The sequence below is a fragment of the Pseudorasbora parva genome, chromosome 3 (genome assembly GCF_024679245.1).
Source record: "Pseudorasbora parva isolate DD20220531a chromosome 3, ASM2467924v1, whole genome shotgun sequence".
NCBI lineage: Eukaryota > Metazoa > Chordata > Actinopteri > Cypriniformes > Gobionidae > Pseudorasbora > Pseudorasbora parva.
The window spans coordinates 62064677-62085574 of record NC_090174.1 but is presented as its reverse complement, the minus strand read 5'-3'; the positions used below and the strand labels follow the sequence as shown (position 1 = coordinate 62085574).

The following is a 20898-nucleotide window of genomic DNA, read 5'->3' as shown; positions in this document are numbered from 1 at the left end:
AGCTAGAATAAAATTATTTTTATATATTATATATTCACAAAGTATTCTGTGGGTCAAGTTTGGTGAAAATGATCATAAAAGTTGCCACTGGCAGGGAAAGAGTACATATCCTCAGTTTGGCTGATATTCCTGAACTTTCCCAGATCCACCAGGAAAAACAAGGGCTTTTAATGTCTACTGTATGTGCTTTATAAAACACTAATGATGTTTCATGTTGATTTCATTAAAATGAAAGATCTCGAACTCTTCTGCTTTAGAGACAAAGGCAGGGAAAAACGACACGAGAGTCATTTGTTGAGCCCATTGTGTTTTATTCTCATTAGCAGGCGTTTTGTACCCGTTCTGGGCGTGACGATGAACAACAGTCCAACATGAGATAAACCTCTCCCTCCTCAGGGTCCAGGCGATGAACTTCAGCCTCCAGAATAACAACAGTTCCTTATTTGTACATCTGCAGTTTTTATAAGTGTTAAAAGCTGACATTCATGCAAATTCAGAATTAATTCATGCTAAAAATATACAAACCTAATACCGTTAACATTGGTTAACAAGAGTGGATTTATACATTATAACAGAGGGACGGTTCAAAAACACCTTCAGATTTAAGACTTTGTTCACGGTTTCCGCCCAGCTGTAAATTGATCAGATTCAAGAGGGCGAATCTCACGGAAAAACACGTCCAGGTTACATTTCTGTTGAGACTATATAACTATTGTGACTTTTTAATCTCGCAATTCGGACTTCTTTCTTGAAAATGTGAGAAATAACCTTATAATTGCAAGTTGGTGTCAAATTCTGAGGGGAAAAAAAGACTTTTTGAGTTTTTATCTCACAATTCTGACTTTATAACTTACTATTGCAAGTTTATATCACCTAATTATATGAAAAAAGGCGCAATTACCTTTTATTATTTTTGATCCTGTGGCGGAAACAAGTTTCCGTACATTTCACCTTAAAATAAAAAAAGGGAAACAGGACAATGAAGTCTCTTTTAGGAGCATAAATATTTTTTAATCGCAATTACGCACATTAAGCGATTATTTTACTGTCTTAAAGAAAACTCAAATTTAAATCTGCATTAAGGCAGTGCAACAAATACTACCATTTTAAATACTTTAGAATTAAATATTGCATTAGAGTACTTTGTTTTAAAATTAAAGACACATTTAGTGATTTTTTTCAAAACATAATATATGCATAAATGTATCACAGCAAATATTACCGTGATTTATAAATAGTCCATTTTTGGGGGGGTTATGGTGATGAAAATTGGGGGGGAAATGTCGAATGTAAACTGGACGTGTCATGAGATTCAATTATTGAATTTATTTAATTTCATTATTTCATTTAATTTAAGCTTTGAATAGTTAAATGAAGGCTATAGTTTCCCTAAATATGAAGAAAAGATCAAGTTTTGGAGTGTTTTAAGATGTTGAGGTGACATAGAGTGAAAAGAAAAGGAATTTTTCCATAATCAATAATCACCATCATCATGTATAGTCAGTAAGAATAGATTATCTCAAGTATTATTTCTTCTCAAGTGCTCACTACAGTGTTTCCATACTCGTTCCATTCCTATGAAAGAAGCCAGTGTCAGACCTTTTTCATTCAGTGTAAAAGCCAACATTAATCGGGTTCCTGATCCGGAGTGTGACTGCAGTTCAACGGGTTTCTCCTTTATGAAATCATTCGCTCATTTCCAAAGCTCATTTTCAAAAGGAACGCACGGTATCCACGGTGAATACGGTATGAGAACCACATCTACATAATTCAAGTTTAAACGCTTAAAATTAACACAGTAATTAATTAACACCACCTCAACCGGCACCGAGTGTGTCATATCGTCACACACTCTCAAACAGATATGCAATATGACCTAAAAATTACAAAAAAAAATGATGTGCAATATGGCATACTCATCTCTGAGCGTTCACAGATGATCGTGTCATCTTCGTTCTGTTCCAGTTTCTCCAGGTTTATAAAGGCTGAAAGTTTCCCCATGTATTTGAGACAGCAGCAGGCCGTGTGCATCTGTACATTTAAACGGAGGTAATGGCGCGCCCCGACTCGCTCGAGCGTCGCGTATCATCGCCACGCTCTCAGACTCCATCCGGTGATCTGCAAACCCAAACCAATTCCCTTCATTCAGTTCTTTGATACGAGGTGTTGTGCATGTTTTGTCCAGCAGGTGTCGCCAGTCTCTGCTTGTGTTGACTCTGCTCTCTCCCACTGCATGCCTAACCCATCCCGATTCGCTCCTACGACACTTGCTCTACCGGACGCATCTGCACGTCACCGATCTGAGAGAGAGAGAGAGAGAGAGAGAGAGAGAGAGAGAGAGAGAGAGAGAGAGAGAGAGAGAGAGAGTGAGAGATGCATTTATTCAATCTGACATATGCAATACTTATAGAGATAGCCTTAGATAGCCTTAGATAGCCGAGAGAACATCGATCAGCAGGTCATTTGATTAGTCGGTCTGAAGATCAGAACAACAGTCATGATGATCCCATCAATGATCCTACACACTGAGTGTCATGGCAAAGCATGCTGGGAAATGTAGATCACAGCGCAGTTTCAGTTCAATTTAAGTTAAAATTAAAAGAAACAAAGTTCATAAAACTCAAAACAAATGAAACAATTCAGACGACTCCAAATGTGTCCGTTTTGAGAACTCAAAAGAAAGAGAAAGTTCTAAATACTCATTAAAGGTGCCATGTGTAAAAATATCCAAAAAATGACGTACACGCGTCAAAAAAATGAGAAGAATCAAGGGCGTTGATGTCATTAAAAAAATGTCAAGTTATAGTCCTGCAGAGATATCAACCTTAATTAGCAGTAGCATTACTAGCCCCGGCCCGACAGGTGTCGTAATACCAGTCTCGGCCACGGGAGGCGGTATGCGGGCAACAAAACCACCAGTCAACCTGGCGTACTTGAACCTGAACCTCAGTTCAGGGAAGACAGCAGACGGATGGCCGAAGCCCTTGGCCCCTTAAATGTATCTGATATGATAAAAATAGCTGTTAGAAAAAGCGGAAGTGCGGGCGCCCGGCGACTATGTCGCGTCCCGTCATAATAAAGTCCCGGTACTCGCGAGCCGTTTAGAATAGGCGCCCTCCAGTGGACGAAAAGTTGCATAGTGCACCTTTAAAGTTAATCGGTTTGAACTAATTTGTTTAATTTGAGTTGGCTCTACTTAAACCGATTCATTATTTTGAGTTTTAGGGTTTACAGTGCAGGATATTCACTTAAAAATACAATTTATGTATTTGAATTGCATATTAAACTTTCATCCATGTGGGTTACACAGGTTTAAAACAAACAACCTAATCATTTTAATGTGAAGCATATTTGTCAGACATGCATAAGACATAAAAAAATCATAGCAAACTTTATAACCAATTTGCATCTACTTGATTTAATTTAAATAATCGTGCACACAAATCTTGGATCCACAATTTCAAATCAATCCTATCCTTTAGAACTTTCTAATTATCAAAGAATCATGAAAAATAAAATCTACCCACAAAAATATGAATTGTTTTCAACACTGGTAATAATCAGCTCCTCCTATGAGAATGATTAGTGAAGGATCATGTGACCCTGAAGACTGGAGGAATGATGATAAATTCAGCTTTGATCACGGGATATTCACATAGAATACTGCTATTTACAGTTTTTCTCAATTGTTTACACACAAATTCTGGTACTTGAGACACAATGTCCACAAAATGTAAGTCATTCATCGACCCCCTGAACCAATTCTGCTAAACTACAAGCACAGTTCCTGCTTTACACCGCCGCATGTGTCATTCCTATTTTGCACCCGAGCAAAGCGCGCTTTCCCCTCCACAGAAGCACGTCGCTAAACTAGTGAATGAACTCGCGCTCCCTGGGCGGTTCAGCGCAAAAAAGGAGGCGTGTTCCGGCGCAAACAATCCCTGGTGCTATTTTGCTGTTCCATTAAACAATTGTGCCACTGACCAGAAAAAACTTTAAGTTTAAAAGTCTAAAGTCAGTGGCGCGTTGCGCGGTGTTCATTATGCTATTTTAAGGGTGAATGCTTGACCATAATGTAATCTACACAGATGCAACAGTTATTTTTGCAAATCATAAATTGTTACACTAAAAAAAATTGTAACACATTGTGGTGTGCCACGAAGATGTGAATAAATAGGCATAAATCTAGCTTACAAATTATTCAGGCTAATTGTAGTAATTAAGGATCAGACCGGTTTGCCCAATAGTGGCAAGACATATCTGTATATAAGGACATCTGACAAATTGGTTTGTCCGTCAAGAACCAGGAAAAAAAAAATCGACTGCAAAACTGAAAAAACTGTTTAACCGACGCTATTTTGGGTGTGTTTCTCCCATCCCCATACAACACAACTCTGTCTTTCACTGCTCTACAAGAACATCAGTCTCCTCGGCTGTGAACCGCTCCTGGCGTGCGCCTGGTAAATACGCCATAATAATAGCGATCCATAATGGAACTTGCGCAGCTGCTTTTAAAGGGAATGCTGGATGCCGCTCTGATTGGTTTATTCACGTTACGCCCAAACCACACCTATGAATAATGAAGCTACTTCAGACCAACCCATTTTAGATTTGAAGAGCCATTTATCCCGCCGGGAAAATAGCAACAGCGCCGAGACCCGCACACAAAGTTACTTGACACTTGCGTTTCAGATCGTTAAAATAGGGCCCTCAAACTGCAGCTCTAAAACACACTTTTTTTCAAAACACTACACACAATTCTCTGCTTTTGGCACAATTTTCAGGCAAAAAATATCTTGTTTTCACAAGGAACACACTGCCATTCAGATATGCACACTGACTCGTCACAAGGGCAAACATCGTCACACAGTTTTACAATCAGCAATCAGAGCTTTAGCATAAAAGGGCAACAGAAGGATGCAGCATAGGTATTTTTTATTTTTTTTTACTGTAACTGTATAGAGTAAATTCTTCTGTTGTTTTGTATGTAGTGTATGTGCATCTTTGTGTTGGTTGGGAATGGGATGTGCATTGGCCCTCATTTATCAAAAGTGCGTACACTAAATTTCCAGCGTACACCCAAACCCACGGTGATTTTGAGATTTATCAATATACGCTCAAAATCCTCCGCCAGCTCAGGAGGTGGTGTACGCACGTTTGAGTTAGTGCGAAAATGTGCAGGAAAACAATTCCTAACACCACAAAACGCACTGACAAGATATGCTATATGACCCACTGTTAAAAACCACAACAACAACATTCAGTGATTATTTTTGTGCAACATGAATGTCTTTGTTTAATTTGTGTGACTTTATCAAAGCCTTTGATTTGTAGGCAGGCATATGTATTCCTCCAGTCGCGAGCCTGTGCGCTTTATCTGACGGTTCGGGCCCGCCTGGCCCAGCAGCTGCGCACGGACTGGGACTAAAATAATTCAGACTGACAAAATAATAAAAATGACCTTCTTCTTTGAAATAATAATAAAATCAATAAAAACGACATTCTTCTTCTAAAAAACAAGCGTCATTAAGAATAATAATCATAATAATAAGAAGAAGAATCTTACAAATTGTCATGTAATTATTAATGTGAATGAATGGTACTCCACATCCCATCATCATCACTATTGTACACCCCAATACATGTGCCGTGATACGAAATTAAATGCTAATTGTTTCAAAACATGTGCTGTAAAATAATGCAGTGATGGTAATTTATCATCCAAGCAGCTTTAAACTGCTGGAGTGCGCTTCATAACCCCCACACTATTAACAGTACTCGTAATTTGGGTCCATATTTTGTTTTTGTAGGTGCCTTTAATCCCACTCTTTAAACTCCCAAATAAAACAATTTTGGGTTTTTTTCCACTTCCCTGGTGATTGTCTCGATGGGCGCGTCTCAATCATCTCACTAGTCCACTAGTCAGGGCACTGATCAGGGAGTCAGCCCGTTGACTTATGTCCTAATCAGTGCCCTGACTAGTGGACTAGTGAGATGATTGAGACACGCCCGATCTCCACGTCGGAGAAGTTTCGTTTCTTTGCCGTCTTCTGTTTGTCCATGGCGTAAAATGAGGGCGTGGGGGAGGCGGAGACTTGAATATATAGGGGCGCGTTATTCTAATGACGATCGTTTTCAGCCGCCGCATTTATCAAGGGCAGGTATTGCGTACACCTGGATTGCAGAGGTGCGCACAGCTTCATAAATCAGGCGGTGAGAGGAGTGTAAGCATAATCTTACGCCAACATATACACCCGTTTCTACGCAAGATTGATAAATGAGGGCCAATGTGTACATTGTTTTTGCAGGAAAAATAAAATAAAATTGTGCAGTGTATTTGTGTGATCTGAGTATAAAAACAATATTCTCAAATATTTTACAACACACTTATGTTTGCACTGTCTGTAGTAAGTGTAACACTGAACCAAAAAAGGCCTCCGTCATTATGATGAATGTTTTCCATTGAGCTCATCAGTGTTCAGCTGGTTCTTATAAATGTCTATACATATGATGATTTGTGTTAGCCTAGAAATCTAGACGCACACTACCGGCAGCAAATTTAATTTGCCCGCAAGCGTCGTCTAGGAACTCTCAATACCCTTCTGAGCTGTATTCCTCACAATCTGGACGGGCCAATCACATCGTGTATAGAGTCGGTGGGCGGGGCCATAATGACGGCCGAGTTGCGTTTGCGTGATTCTAATAAACACAGAAACTGGCGAACGGCGGTCTTTCGAATCAGCTTTGACCGCGACTCTGTAAGACTTGGAGTTAAGCTTTTCTCTGAGAAAAGAACAAAGACGAGCACTGAAGTCATTCTTAAAAAGGGAAGATGTGTTCGGAGTTTAGCCGACCGGATACGGTGAATGTTTAATCTCTCAGCGAGCTCTGCTTCACCTTCGTTGCTCTGGTTGGTGTAGCGCTATCCTATCGCGTGCAGAGGGAGTTTGAAAGACAACCGTTTATCCGCCCCTCGGATTGAGCTGTCAATGGTGAGTTTCCAGACCAAACATCTTGATGTGGGTCTGGCTTGTCAGGCTAGGTTTGTGTGTGTCATTTGAAAACAAAATGAGAAGAAATAACATTGTTTTGAATGTAAAGTTTCATTTTGCAGGAGATGAGGATTGAGGGGTTTTGCCCATAGTGTTTTTTTTGGGGGGATTTGTGTGTAGAGTTCTGAGAATATGAGGCATGCTTTCAGAAAATGTGTGCAAACAATTGAGAAAAACTGTAATATTTCACTGTTTAACCGTATTTTTGATCAAATAAGAGCGTTTGGAGCAGTGTGTATGTTAACTGTGGACTCACCTGCACATGAGCAGGCGCACTCAGGACGTATGTGACGGCACTGGCGATGTCTTCTGCTTTCAGACACTGTAGGAGACACAAACGTGATGCAGTGACACATCTGTATGAAGAGACACACACGTCACACACACACACACACGCACGCACGCACATGTCGTGTTTCCATGTTTTATGTTTTACTTTCCACACAAACTGTATATCCTATCCCCCTACACTGCCTCTACCCCTAAACCTACCCACAGGAAACATTCTGCATTTTTACTTTCTCAAAAAAACTCCTTCTGTGTGATTTATAAGATGTTTTCCTCATGGGGACCTAAACATGTCCCCATAAGGACAAGGATTTCGGATATTGCCATCTTTGTGGGGACATTTTGTCCCCATAACGTAGGGATCACCAGGTCGCACAGCCACACACACACAGTCTCTTTACCTTTATGCTCTCATACACAGCCGCTGCTCTCTCTGGATCACTGTTGTGATGCCGGAAGGCAAATTCAGTTTCCACTATTCCAGGTGATATACTCTAGAGAAAAGGAAAAGTGAGAGGTTAATAAATATATCTGTGACTTGACTTAAAATATGTAATTTTTTAAAAATGAGAGTCACTTTTAAAGAGTGTGTGCACGTTTGTGTGTCAGTGTGTTTGTATGAGTGTGTGTGAGAGTGTATGAATGTGTGTGTGTGTGTGTGTGTGTGTTCACCGTGGCTCGGATGTGTGTTTTGGCCTCCCGTAGCTCCTGTCTCAATCCTTCTGTCATAGCAGTCACAGCGTATTTCGTGGCACAGTAAAAGTGTTCGTCAGCGCTGGGCACCATCCTGTGACCTCCCATACTGTGAGAGAGGAGGAACAACAGTCTCAGACGTGTGTGTGTGTGTGTGTGTGTGTGTGTGTGTGTGTGTGTGTGTGTGTGTGTGTGTGTGTGTGTGTGTGGGTGTGTGTGTGTGTGTGTGTGGGTGTGTGTGTGTGTGTGTGTGTGTGTGTGTGTGTGTGTGTGTGTGTGTGTGTGTGTGTGTACATAATTTCTTAAGAACATACATTTTTTGCTGTTACAGGGCTCAAACCAAGTGAGAAATGAAGCTAAAGCATTTTAATCGCCCCCTGGTGGCAGCCTAAAGTATAGTTCATAAACCCCGCCCTCTCCATGAAATCAAATAGAAAGCAAGCCAAACAAAAACAAATCCAATTACACTTCAAATAATTTAGTTATAGGTAGTTCTTATCATGCAGATATACAGTGGGTACGAAAAGTATTCAGACCCCCTTACATTTTTCACTCTTTGTTATATTCCATTCATTTGCTAAAATCATTTAAGTTAATTTATTTTCTCAATAATGTACAACTCACTCATCTATGTCTTTACAGACTGTGCGCAGTCATGTTGGGACAGGAAAGGGCCGTCCCCAAACTGTTCCCACAAAGTTGGGAGCATGAAATTGCCAAAATGTCTTGGTGAAGCATTAAGAGATCCTTTCACTGGAACTAAGGGGCCAAGCTCAACCCCGAAAAAAAACAACCCCCACACCATAATCCCCCCTCCACCAAACTTTACAATTGGCACAATGCAGTCAGGCAAGTCCCATTCTCATATGGACTCATGGACCCAGACTCGTCCATAGGATTGTCAGACTGAAGCGTGATTGGTCGCTCAGAGAACACGTCTCACTGCTCTAGAGTCCAGTGTCGGCTGCTTTACTCCACTGCATCCCACACTTTGCATTGCTCTTGGTGATGTAAGGCTTGGATGAGCTGCTCGGCCATAGAAACCCATTCCATGAAGCTCTCTACGCTGTTCTTGAGCTCATCTGAAGGTCACAGAAGTCTGGAGGTCTGGATCTGTTGACTCTGCAGAAAGTTGGTGACTTCTGCGCACTGTGACCCTCAGCATGCGCTGACCCCGCTCTGAGATTTTACATAGCCTATCACTTAGTGGCTGAGTTGCTGTTGTTCCCAATGGGTTCCACTTTGTTATAATCCCACTAACAGTTGAGCGTGGAATATTTAGTAGTGAGGAAATGTCAGGAATGGACTTATTGCACAGGTGGCGACCTATCACGGCCCCACGCTTGAGTTCACTGAGCTCCTGAGAGCGACCCATTCTTTCCCTAATGTGTGTAGAAGCGTCTGCATGATCTATGGCTCACACATACAGTGACCTAAAGCAGGAGCTGGAGGACTGCCGTACCTGTTGATGTTGATGATGTGTCCGTCGTCCACATTTCTCTCCTTCATGGACTGGTAGGCCTCCCGCGTGCAGATGGCCAGAGCGAGTACATTTACCTGCACATGGTGAATGAATGGATGATAAAGATCTAGATCACATTCAGGTCATATTTAACTCCAAAATCAATCCTGTAGCTCAAACGGTAAAGCATGACACTAGCAGCAACGCCAAGGTCATGGGTTGGATTCCCAGAGAATGCATAAACAATGCATAAAATGCCTTGAAATGCAATCCACGTCTTCAAATGAAGGAATCGGGTTCAAGTGAATGAATGGTTAATCAATGCAAACTCAATCAGAATGCAATCCATATCTTCCACATTTAAGCAAATGGTGATGCACCAGTGTTTTCACTCTCAGGGCCCACTCATATACTTAGCTTTGATTTGTTTTTGACGTTACCGGAAGTGAAGCGCGTTCTGTTGGTTATAGCGTTGTATTTGAGGTAAAAAAATGTATATAAATACGGCTCGATTTCTCACACAAACTGGTCATTTTCAATGTGTCGTCATGAGCCACAGGGCTCTTTGTGCGTGTTGTCTAAGCATGTTTTTTTTTGCTCTCGTAGAATTGTTACCCATTCACATCATTATATGACCAACACAGCAACGGTTGAGTTAAAAATCTTCATTTGTGTTCTCCTGAAGAAACAAACACACCTACATGTTGGATGCTCTGGGGGTCAGCAGATAAACATCACATTCTCATTTTTGGGTGAACTAACCCTTTAGACTAGCAAAAGATGATTCGGACACGCCCTGCACCATGCGCATTTACCATTTAAAATAAGGCCCAGTTCCCGGATGATTAGGGAATCAAACCGGAGACCTAGCGACGTGTATTTTTCCTTTCTGAGCTGCAGGATTGCTCCTGTAACGCATCTGTCACCCACGCTGTGGTTTTGAGTGAGAACAGAACTGCAGTAAACAATTAAATGAAGTGTTTGAGCGCCAACATCCGTCCATTTCACTGCACTCGATGAAGTGTGAAGAGGTGAGCAAAAATTGAGAACGCGAAAATGAGTGGCTCTTTTGAGACTCCATTCTATATTGACAGCAGACATCAATAGTAATGGTGTGTGTGTGTATTACTTACATCGATCATATTCCTCCAGCCGTCTGTCCTTCCGCTGAGCAGCGGTTCGTTGTGAGCCAGGCCGGCGTTGTTGATGCAAACGTCCACTCCCTGATGCAACGTCTTAATGGCGGAGAACATGGATAATATCTCTTCCTCGTTGCACAGATCACACTTGTACGGGATCAAAGTGCCGCTGTATCCCGCGCTCTGACACTCGGCTGCCAACTTCTGCAAGGACAAGAGGAGAAGAAAACCTTTCACCTTTATGAACTCGTTTGAGTTTCTCCTGAAGCGGCTGACGAGACTGACAGCTGTCAGAGGATACTTTCAAGCGCTTTTATCAGAAGAAAGATGCTAATAGATCTGAGAACAGCTGAAATCTTCTGAGGAACATCGCTGAGTGAGTAATTATTATAACCTTTATTTTACCAGGAAAAGAAGCACATTGAGATTAAGAATCTCTTTTACAAGAGCGTCCAGGCCAAGAGTGACAGCAACAAACCTCACATGGGTTTAACAGATAACATCCATCCATAGATACTGTATTTACACACACACACACACACACACACACACACACACACACACACACACACAACTAGTTGAAACGTACAAACCGATGTTTCTGTCTCCAAATCATTTATTCAAATCATCAATGGCCTAGCACCTGGTTATCTTTCTAAAAATGCTCAATATTCCATCAAGGTCACTTAGATAATATATAATATTATATATTTAAAATACAGGAATATTTCTCTTGTTTTTGTGTATTACCTTGTACATCACTTTGGTCAGCCTTGGTTGTTTTAGATGTGCTTTATAAATAAATAAGTGAAGTAATTTACCATCAATTTAAAAACGTCCAGTGTAACCATCTCCCTAAGTTTCAATGACAATTGCAAGTTATTCCAAGCAGAGGGAAGAGCAAATTTAAATGCCTTTTTCCCTAATTCAGTACGGACCACTGGAACAGACAGAATTCCTGGGACCGAAGGCTATAGCTTCATGTTTATTTACTGATGTACATATTAAGATATGAAGGAAGAAGACCCAGAATCGATTTATAAATAAAAATATGCCAATTTTTTAGTCTACGGATGGACAAAGCAGACCATCCAACATGAGCCTACAACACACAATGAGGAGTGAGGGATTTAAAGGGATACTTCAGCGCTTTTTCATATTAAACTGTTATTACACGGCTCTGTGAAATACTTGATTCTGATTGGTCAATCGCGCATTCCAGCGGTACGTTATTTCCAGATAACAACCGCTCATCCGGGTACTACGAGTTATCTTGACCGGTACTACTTCTATGCTTAACGCTGGCGCCATCTTGTGGCTTAAACAGCCGTGGGTTACAATGGAAGACTTCAAGGCGGGTTTCCTTTATAATGTTTTTAATATAGATATTTTTCTTACACAAACGCATCGATTGGAATCAGAAAGCTCTATTAACCCATTGGAGTCGTGTGGAGCACGTTATTTGACGGACAGCTGCATTTTTATGGACTTCAAACACAACTACAACTAGGCTACTGCTTGGATTAACGTTAGCCTGGACTTTTTAAATATAACTCTGATTGTATTTGTCTGACAGAAGAATGTCATAAACACCTATAATGACCTGAGGGTGAGTAAATCATAGGCTTGGTTTCATTTTTGGGTGAACTAACCCTTTCAGCATTCATTTTCAACATTTAGCAGCAATAGATAAAGGCTTAAAGCAGGTTGGAACTGTTTTTCTTCGCGGAAGCTTTGCGTAAGAAATAATTAGGGCTGTACTAGAATAATCGAATATTCGAATATTCGTTCGGTGAGGTGGCATTCGATTTTCAGTTTTGAGATTCGAATATTCTTTTTTTTTTTCAACACGTGACTTCCGTCGCGGACTCATTCTCACTCAAGCTTGAAATAATAATAATATTAAAAAAAACACCGCAACATGCTTTCAATAAAAGCATCGCACATTTTAAAAATTTAAATTAACAAAAAGTCAGAATAAGACAAAATAAATCCCTTATATAGAATAAAACTAATTGTAATAGATATTACATTTTGTGTCATTTTAAAAACAATTCATTTATTCTTATTCAACTGTTTATAAGCATGCTACCGTGTTCTTTATTTATTACAGTTAATTGAAATCACTGTGTGTTACTAATTTAATTTCTGTTTTGGGATTCATTTGTTTTAAAGAAAGGTTCGTTATTAATACCTTATTAAAGTTCTTGCTCTCAACAGACTTTGTGTTTTGTATCACTTGTGCACTGTCCGTTTTCGGAGCATAAACCTGCCCGTGTAATGCGTACCGGAAACTGTTCTATTTAAAAGATTATTAAATGTTTATTAATATTTAAAGAATGTGTGCCACCTGATCATATTGCACCAAATGCAACACAGCACTCCACTGGGTCTGCCGCAACACATTTACGATGCCGAAGAGTGAAACGTGAAGTCGTGAAAGATGATACAAATGCAAACCGACACTTATTGACACTTAAATATATATTATTATATATTTAGCCCCACCCACCGAAGCTTCGAATATTCGATATTGATTGCCACCTAAGCTTCGAAGCTCAAAAAATGGCATTCGAAACAGATCTAGAAATAATAAAATATTTAATCTCAAGACAATATTTTGTGTCTAATAATTATTTATTTGAGACTAGTAGCCGTGTAATAAGAGGGATAATGTCCACCCAGCCGGTTGTTATCGCAGAATAAACCCCTTCAGAGTGACGCTCCGCTTCGCGTCGGGGTCCTGATCACTCTGTCGGGGTTTATTCTGCGATAACAACCGGCTGGGTGGACATTATCCCTTACTTATTCCCTTGGGGGGGGGGGGGGGGGGAGGCGTTTGATGGAGGATTTCTGTGTTAAAAATACTCCTTCCGGTTTCTCACAAGTTTCGGAGAGTTTTTTTCGAGTATGGGTCGGCTTGACGTTAAATAGAGCGGAAGGTCCTTGTATGGGCCGTACGGGCTCTTCTCCCGGTAGGGTGCGCGCGCGTGACTAGAGCGAGAGAGGAAATGCACGCCCGTAAACACTCTCTCAGGTGCAGATCCAGTCGTCCGTGAACACTTCTGTCGTTATAGTCCGCGGCGCGCTCCACTTTATTCCTATGGGTGACGTCGAGCGACTTCAACACTTCAGCACAGCATTCTGGGAAGGCAGCGCTGCATTTGAACCGATTTGAACGCAGAAATTACGGGAAGCTTCACAACATCGCGGATTTCCACGGCCACTGCTGTTACAGGACTTCAGCAAATCATTCCAAAGAAGTGTGTTTTTGACGGAGCGGTCCCAGCGATAAAGGTTCGGTCCTGCTTTGGAAGCAGCCGGTGAGTAAAACTGCTTCAAATGTCTGTGCTGTCGGCTATCGTCGCGTGAGTAAACATCAGTAAACGACACGATCGCGTGCTTCGTCATTCAAATGCGCTAACGTTACTCCATTGTTGTTCTCTGTATAACTTTACACTAGTCTGACGTGCAAAACCGTTTTGCTTGCTACTGCTAAGGTTTAGTCGCATACAATAGTCCATAAACCGAATCATGTCCTCATAAACTGCGAGTCAAGACACACAAATGTTGACAGGCCACTAAATACAGTCCATACCACAGAGTCCTGCTGCTGCTGTTTCTCCTGATCAATTTATTTCAGCTTCCGGATGATTCTGGATCACGTATTAGATGAATCCGATCGATAGCATACTTGGGTTTCTCCACGCTTGAGGACGTCACCGCTTTGCGCGGTCGTCATTCTTTAGCTCCGCCCACACGATACGCCTCCAGCCACTCGTTTTTTTCCGGAAAGACTCGGTACAGCCCATATTTCTTTTATAAATATAATAAAACTAAAGACTTTTCAGAGATATGAAGGATGCAATACTACTCTATAGGTACTCAAGATTGACATGAGATTGACTGAAACTGAGTGTTTCACCCCCCCCCCTTTAACTAAAACGAGTTGACACACACCTCTCTCGTCTCAGTGTGTGCTCTTAATCGCTCTGACGCGCGGTGACGATCTGATAGCATTTAGCTTAGCTCCCTAAGCCCAGTTCATTCACTATGGTACCAAACAGAGATCAAGTTAGAAGCGACCAAACACCTCCACGTTTTCCCGATTTAAATACTGTTACACGAGTAGTTGAAAGATCAAGTATGATGACACAAAATAAAATGTGGCGCTTTTCAAAGCGGGTTAAAAAGGAGTACTATAATATATGGAATAGCACTTCTGAGAGTACTTCGCCTCGGCGCAGTAAAAAGTCACGGCTGAAAAATCCTCCCTCACATCTCTCTCTCATTTTCGTCAATAGGAGGAGAGGATTTTTCTGGCGTGACTTTTTACTGCGCCGAGTTGAAGTACTCTCAAAAGTGCTATTCCGCCTTACATTATAGTTATGATTATAGTATGATCTCTGTTTGGTACCTAATTTCACCGTGTGTCAGAGCGATTAAGAGCACACACTGAGACGGGAGAGGGATGTATCAACTCGTTTTAGTTAAGGGAATAACATAGTTGGACCCACTTTATATTAGGTGGCCTTAACTCTATGTACTAACATTGTAATTAATAATTTGATACAATGCACTTATTGTGTACATACATGTTTCCACATTGTACTTACATTTTAAAAATACCTGCATGTAATTACGTCTGTAATTAATTTCTGTAGTAACATTTGTAATTACAGTTGGCACTTCCCTTACACCTAACCCTACACTCTCAGAAAAAAAGGTACAGTGCTGTCACTGGGGCGATACCCTAAGGTACAAAAGTGAAAAAGGTACATCTTTGTACCTTACTCACCCTTAAATGGTACATATCAGTACTTTAAGAGTGCATAGTAGTACCTTACAGGTACATATTAGTACCTTTTCGGTTTTGTACCTTGGGGTACCTCCCCAGTGACAGCAATGTAACTTTTTTACTGACAGTGTACCCTTAAACTTACACACACCACCACACCTGTCCCTAACTCTACCCGTATCCACCTCAATATCAGCAAAGGTGTTTTGCAATACAATTTGAACACAGTAAGTACGTTGTACTTATTTTTTGATGTAACTACATAGTAAGGCCACCTAATATAAAGTGGGGCCACATAGTTTAATATGAAAAAAGGAGGAGTATCCCTTTAAGATTTGAATATAACATCCCCATAGTCCAGTACAGACATAAAGTGGCAGCAATAAGCCTCTTTTTCACCTTGAAGGAAAGGCAGGACACACACACACACACACATACTTATAAAATGCTGGCTTTCTGGATTATGTGACCAGAATCAAAAAATGCAACACTTTTAATTACATTATATTACATTTTAAAACACTCCTAATCAAACCACAGTTACCTTATTATTAATAACATGATTAATGAATTAGTGTAAAATTGAGAGACCACACAGAATAAACAAATAAAACAATTAAACAATATGTTTTTAAATAAATACAAGAACAACTTATTTAAATTGTGTTACTTTAATTTACTATTAATAATTACTAAACTTTTAGATTATTTTATTAATAATTATGAATACTTTTTAACAACAATATTCTGAATCACATAATTTACACACATGTATTGCCCACTAATTGAATGCACTTCATGTTGTTGTTGATAACACATTTATTTTCTTTCTCTTTGTTTTTTTATATCAATATGGCACAAGATTGTCCTATTCAAATATATGTGATAAACACATTAGGTCAAAAGTAATCTAAAAGTAATCCAAAAGTTAAGTGGTCAGATTATATTTATATATGAAATAGATGTAATTCATGTTCAGTAATGGACTAGTAAGTAATATATACAGCCCTTAAATTAAAGATCTGGGTCTTCTCTCCTACTTCCAAAATCAATGATATTGCTAAACTATAATTTGTGTAAAAACCAACAGCTAATTATCGTATTTAATTGCCATGTGATGGATAGCAATTACAACAAATGATTGCAGCGTTTCCCTCATTTACCGCAGTAAAGTACGGCTAATAGTGCAATTACATTAGATTAGCAAGTGAACATCACAATATTTATTCATAATCAAAAATAATTATGAGTACTCTTTAATGGACAGAAAATCTGCATACACATTCACTGTCCGATCATTTCTTCACTGTTTCCTGCACAGCTATTTATGGAGCTGGGAACATAATGTAATAAAGTTGTTCTCTTCTGCTCAGGGCACTTTTCCCATTTACACATCCTGAATCCAACTCGGATCGCTTTTCCTTTTTTAAACACATTCAATCCATTATCTTTGTGACTAACATCGCTAAGCAGGTAAAATGCTGACACTGATGGATGATGGGACGTGTCCGATCTCTCTCTCTCTCACACACACACACACACACACACACACACACACACACACACACACACACACACACACACACACACACACACACACACACACACACACACACACACACACACACACACACACACACACACATCCATAAAAGGGCTTTCGATCAATTGCGTTGACAAACTGCCCGAGTCGAGTGATTTACTCTGCATACGGATGTTGATCTCTAGACTTTGGAAAAGTGAGACGGCTCTGTATTTGCGGGTTTAATGTAGTTCACGCTCCAGCAGAGTCATTACATGCCTTTGAGCTTCATCCCAGTTTAATAATGCAAAGAAAATTCATCTTAAAGCGATGACAGGTCAATAATGATATTTCACAAGAGCAATACACAGATATACATTTTTTTGTGATTTGGAATAAATACTTTGCAAAATGCCTGTTTATTTTAATATCAACAAGGATGACCCGTCGAGGCATAGACTCCTCTAGACCCCTGAAGGTGTGTCGTGGTATCTGGCACCAAAATGTTAGCAGCAGATCCTTTAAGTCCTGTAAGTTGCAAGGTGACGCCCAAAGCATCACACTGCCTCCGCCGGCTCGCCTTCTTCCCATAGTGCATCCTGGGGCCATGTGTTCCCCAGGTAAGCCACACACACACACACACCCGGCCATCCACGTGATGTAAAAGAACACTTGATTCCTCAGACCAGGCCACCTTCTTCCATTGCTCCGTGGTCCAGGTCTGATGCTCACGGTCCACTGTTGGTGCTTTCGGCGGGGTCAGGGGTCAGAGGTCACCCTGGCTGGACCATAGGCCTCAAACTGAGCTGCTCTGTGTATTCTGACAGCTTTCTATCAGAACCAGCATTAACTTCTGGAGCAGTTTGAGCTCCAGTAGCTCGTCTGTTTGATCGGACCACACGGGCCAGCCTTCGCTCCCCACGTGCATCAATGAGCCTTGGCCGCCCATGACCCTGTGGCCGGTTCTCCACTGTTCATCTAGCCGTTACAATCTGGCCCTTGTTAAACTCGCTCAAATCCTTACGCTTGCCCATTTTTCCTGCTTCTAACACATCAACTTTGAGGACACAATGTTCACTCGCTGACTAATATATCCCACCCACTAACAGGGGCCGTGATGAAGAGATCATCAGTGTTATTCTTTTCACCGGTCATAATGTAATGCCTGATCGGTGTATATCCACACATAGCAACAGCAAACAAAAAAACTCCCCAGTCTCCAAAGTACTAATGTCTGCAGTCATTCTCAGACCCTTTTCCACCAAGGCAGTGCTGGTGCGGAGCCAGAGCCTAGTTTCAAATCGGTTCTTTGTCTTTCCACAGCCAAAGCACCAGCTCTGAAGCAGGAGAAGAGGTTCTTAAGTAGCACCAAAACATTGCTGGCCTAGAAGTAAGAACCGCTTGCGTTGGCGGCTGGAGGCGGGGTTACCGTGAGCAACAAGACCAGCGCAAACTTGTGACCGCCATTTTTGAAATAGCAGCTAATCGAGCTAACAGCGGTTCGATTGTAATCTCCATCTAAACCTGGTCTATAAATCATGGTGTTCTGCACGAATGCGTTGGATTCGCAGTGTTTTGATGCCGATGTATGATTATAAAGCCATGAGCCATTGTTGATGGAAGGCTTGTTCGAGATGCATTGGCCCGATCGCGTATGACATCAAAGTACAGCGAGCGCCGTCAGCACACACCACTCCTTATGCTTTTGAATCGCTCATGTGGTATTTCGATTTCATTCGCAGATCGATCCGCGCAGCGCTGATGCATCTAAACAAGCATGGGTGTGTGTGTGTTTCCTGCTGCCTCGCTAACGTTGCTGAGAAAGATGAAATGTATACACTGACGTAAGACCTGGCTCTGTCGAAAAGCAAACCGGTTCTTAAAGCTGCACTATGTAGTATTTTTGCAGTAAAATATCCAGAATCCACTAGGCCGGTGTTATATATTTTGTTCAGTTGAGTACTTACAATATCCCAAATGTTTCCAACTATTTGTAAATTGTGAGAAAATGGTTATTTTAAGGACCGGGACGTGTCAGCATAGCGTTTGAGCGAGTCGCCTGTCAATCGCGTCATATCTGCGCTACCCTCGGTTTTATTCTGCAGAAGCGCTTTACTCTTATCAGTGTGAACATGTCACAGCAGCGCCGAGCGAACGCACAGAGGAACGTCAGAACATCATTTTAAACACACTTAAATGTATCTGATATGATAACCAGAGCTGCTTTACCTCATAATCATGACCGGAAAAGCGGAAGTGTGTCCCGGCGACTGTGTCCCGTCTAGGGCTGTCAACGAATATTCTTAATTAGAATATATATTCGAATAGTTTTTAAAAAACGGATTTCAAAGGTGAAAATTAATATTTGAATTAAAAATGTAAATTAAAAAAACGGAAAAAAAATCCCCCGCCGCGGTAGTAGAGGCGTGGCTGTCTGCTTTGCGAGTGAGCGCGCGCATGGGCGTTCAGGGACAGGTCAGAGGTCATGGGAGTCGCACTGTCACTGCTGAAAGTTGACGCGTCTTGCAGAGAAGATGGCAGAAAGTGCAGAGCCCAACTCGACCGCAGCAGAGAAAGAGATTTTAACTCCATTATCTAAAGCCATGTCTGGAAGTACGTTGGATTTTGGTCGGTAGGAGGTAAAGTTGTTGAGGCGCGAGATAAAGTTATATGCAAGCCATGTAAGATACAGTTAGCACACCATGCCTCATTTTATTTAACATTAAACAGAAACACTAAAGTGTAGGCTACTGTACTGACTGAATATGCATGAATAAAGGATAAATGCACTGCTTCACTGGTGTGATTATTTACCGTTTCATGTCAAGGAAAAGTGCCATGTTTATCACAGCAGAGCTCGGTCGGAGCGTTCACTATGCTGTAAAACTTCAATTTCAATCACTGAATGAAGCCTGCTATATTTGGGGCAAGAGTCGCGAGTCTCACGACCTTAAATTGCTTGCACAAAACTCTTGATCAGCACTCAGAGTTTGTTCATTTAAACCGTTATCCGCAGAGAGAGAGAGAGAGAGAGAGAGAGAGAGAGAGAGAGAGAGAGAGAGAGAGAGAGAGAGAGAGAGAGAGAGAGAGAGAGAGAAAGAGAGAGAGGTCTGCGCTCTGCGGTCTTGGCCATTAGTTAATTTATATATAATAATTATATAATTGTCCGAGTCATTTGATTTTGATACCGAGTCCAGATCTGATACTTCTATAATACATAAAAAAAGAATAAAGAAGAGCGAAAAAACGAACCAGGATGTTCCTTATTTTTTATTTTATTCACCTTATTTTAACATTCAACAACTCTAACAAACAGAGCACTTCTGTGAGGTAGCTTGAACAATCAAGTAATAAATAACACAAATTCTTCACTTTTGGATTTTAGTGCAACAGTAAATATAAAAAAGTCCGGGACCGGAGTTGCGCAGAGCAGGAAGTACAATGGCGATATCAAAAGCACACCCATACTCTCACAGATGCAGAACAATTAATTATGTTGGTGTGAAATAAACAGTTATGGAAATTAAATTAAATTAAATAATTTGCTCCCAAAAATCCTGAAAAAATCCGTTAGTGCTTCAGTGAAAACTTCACTCAGAGAAGACGTCGATCTCAGCTGTCAATCATGACGTCACACAGCCGTTTTTATAGCTTCAAATAACTAACTAAAACTAAACTTATTTAAAAAACCAACACTTGAAATGAAATCATCGTGACGATAACTGCCTTCAATGACATAAACTAACTTTGGGGAAAACATATTTGAAGTGTAATTTGATTGAAGTGTTGAAGTGATTGAAATTTGATTTGATTGACAGCAGTAAAGGCTACTGCCCCTTTAAGACCTAATGGAAGGCTCTGCGTCGTCTTTCTCGACTGTATAAAGTCCTCTTAAGGCATATTCAGACTATATGTCTGCTTGGATACTCATCAAGATGGACATG

General features: G+C 40.8%; 1 protein-coding gene across 1 annotated transcript in view; it reads right to left on the bottom strand.

Moving 5' to 3' along the window:
- Positions 1-1753: 1753 nt before the first annotated feature.
- The window catches only part of dhrs11a (dehydrogenase/reductase 11a), a 45277-nt gene continuing 26132 nt past the window's right edge, over positions 1754-20898 (bottom strand). The window contains exons 2-7 of the mRNA XM_067439727.1: positions 10629-10838; positions 9496-9590; positions 8013-8142; positions 7742-7834; positions 7309-7374; positions 1754-2300 (exon numbers count right to left, since the gene is read on the bottom strand). Of these exons, the coding sequence (XP_067295828.1) occupies positions 2259-2300; positions 7309-7374; positions 7742-7834; positions 8013-8142; positions 9496-9590; positions 10629-10838 (636 nt within the window). The 3' untranslated portion in view covers positions 1754-2258. The remainder of the gene's footprint in view (positions 2301-7308; positions 7375-7741; positions 7835-8012; positions 8143-9495; positions 9591-10628; positions 10839-20898) is intronic.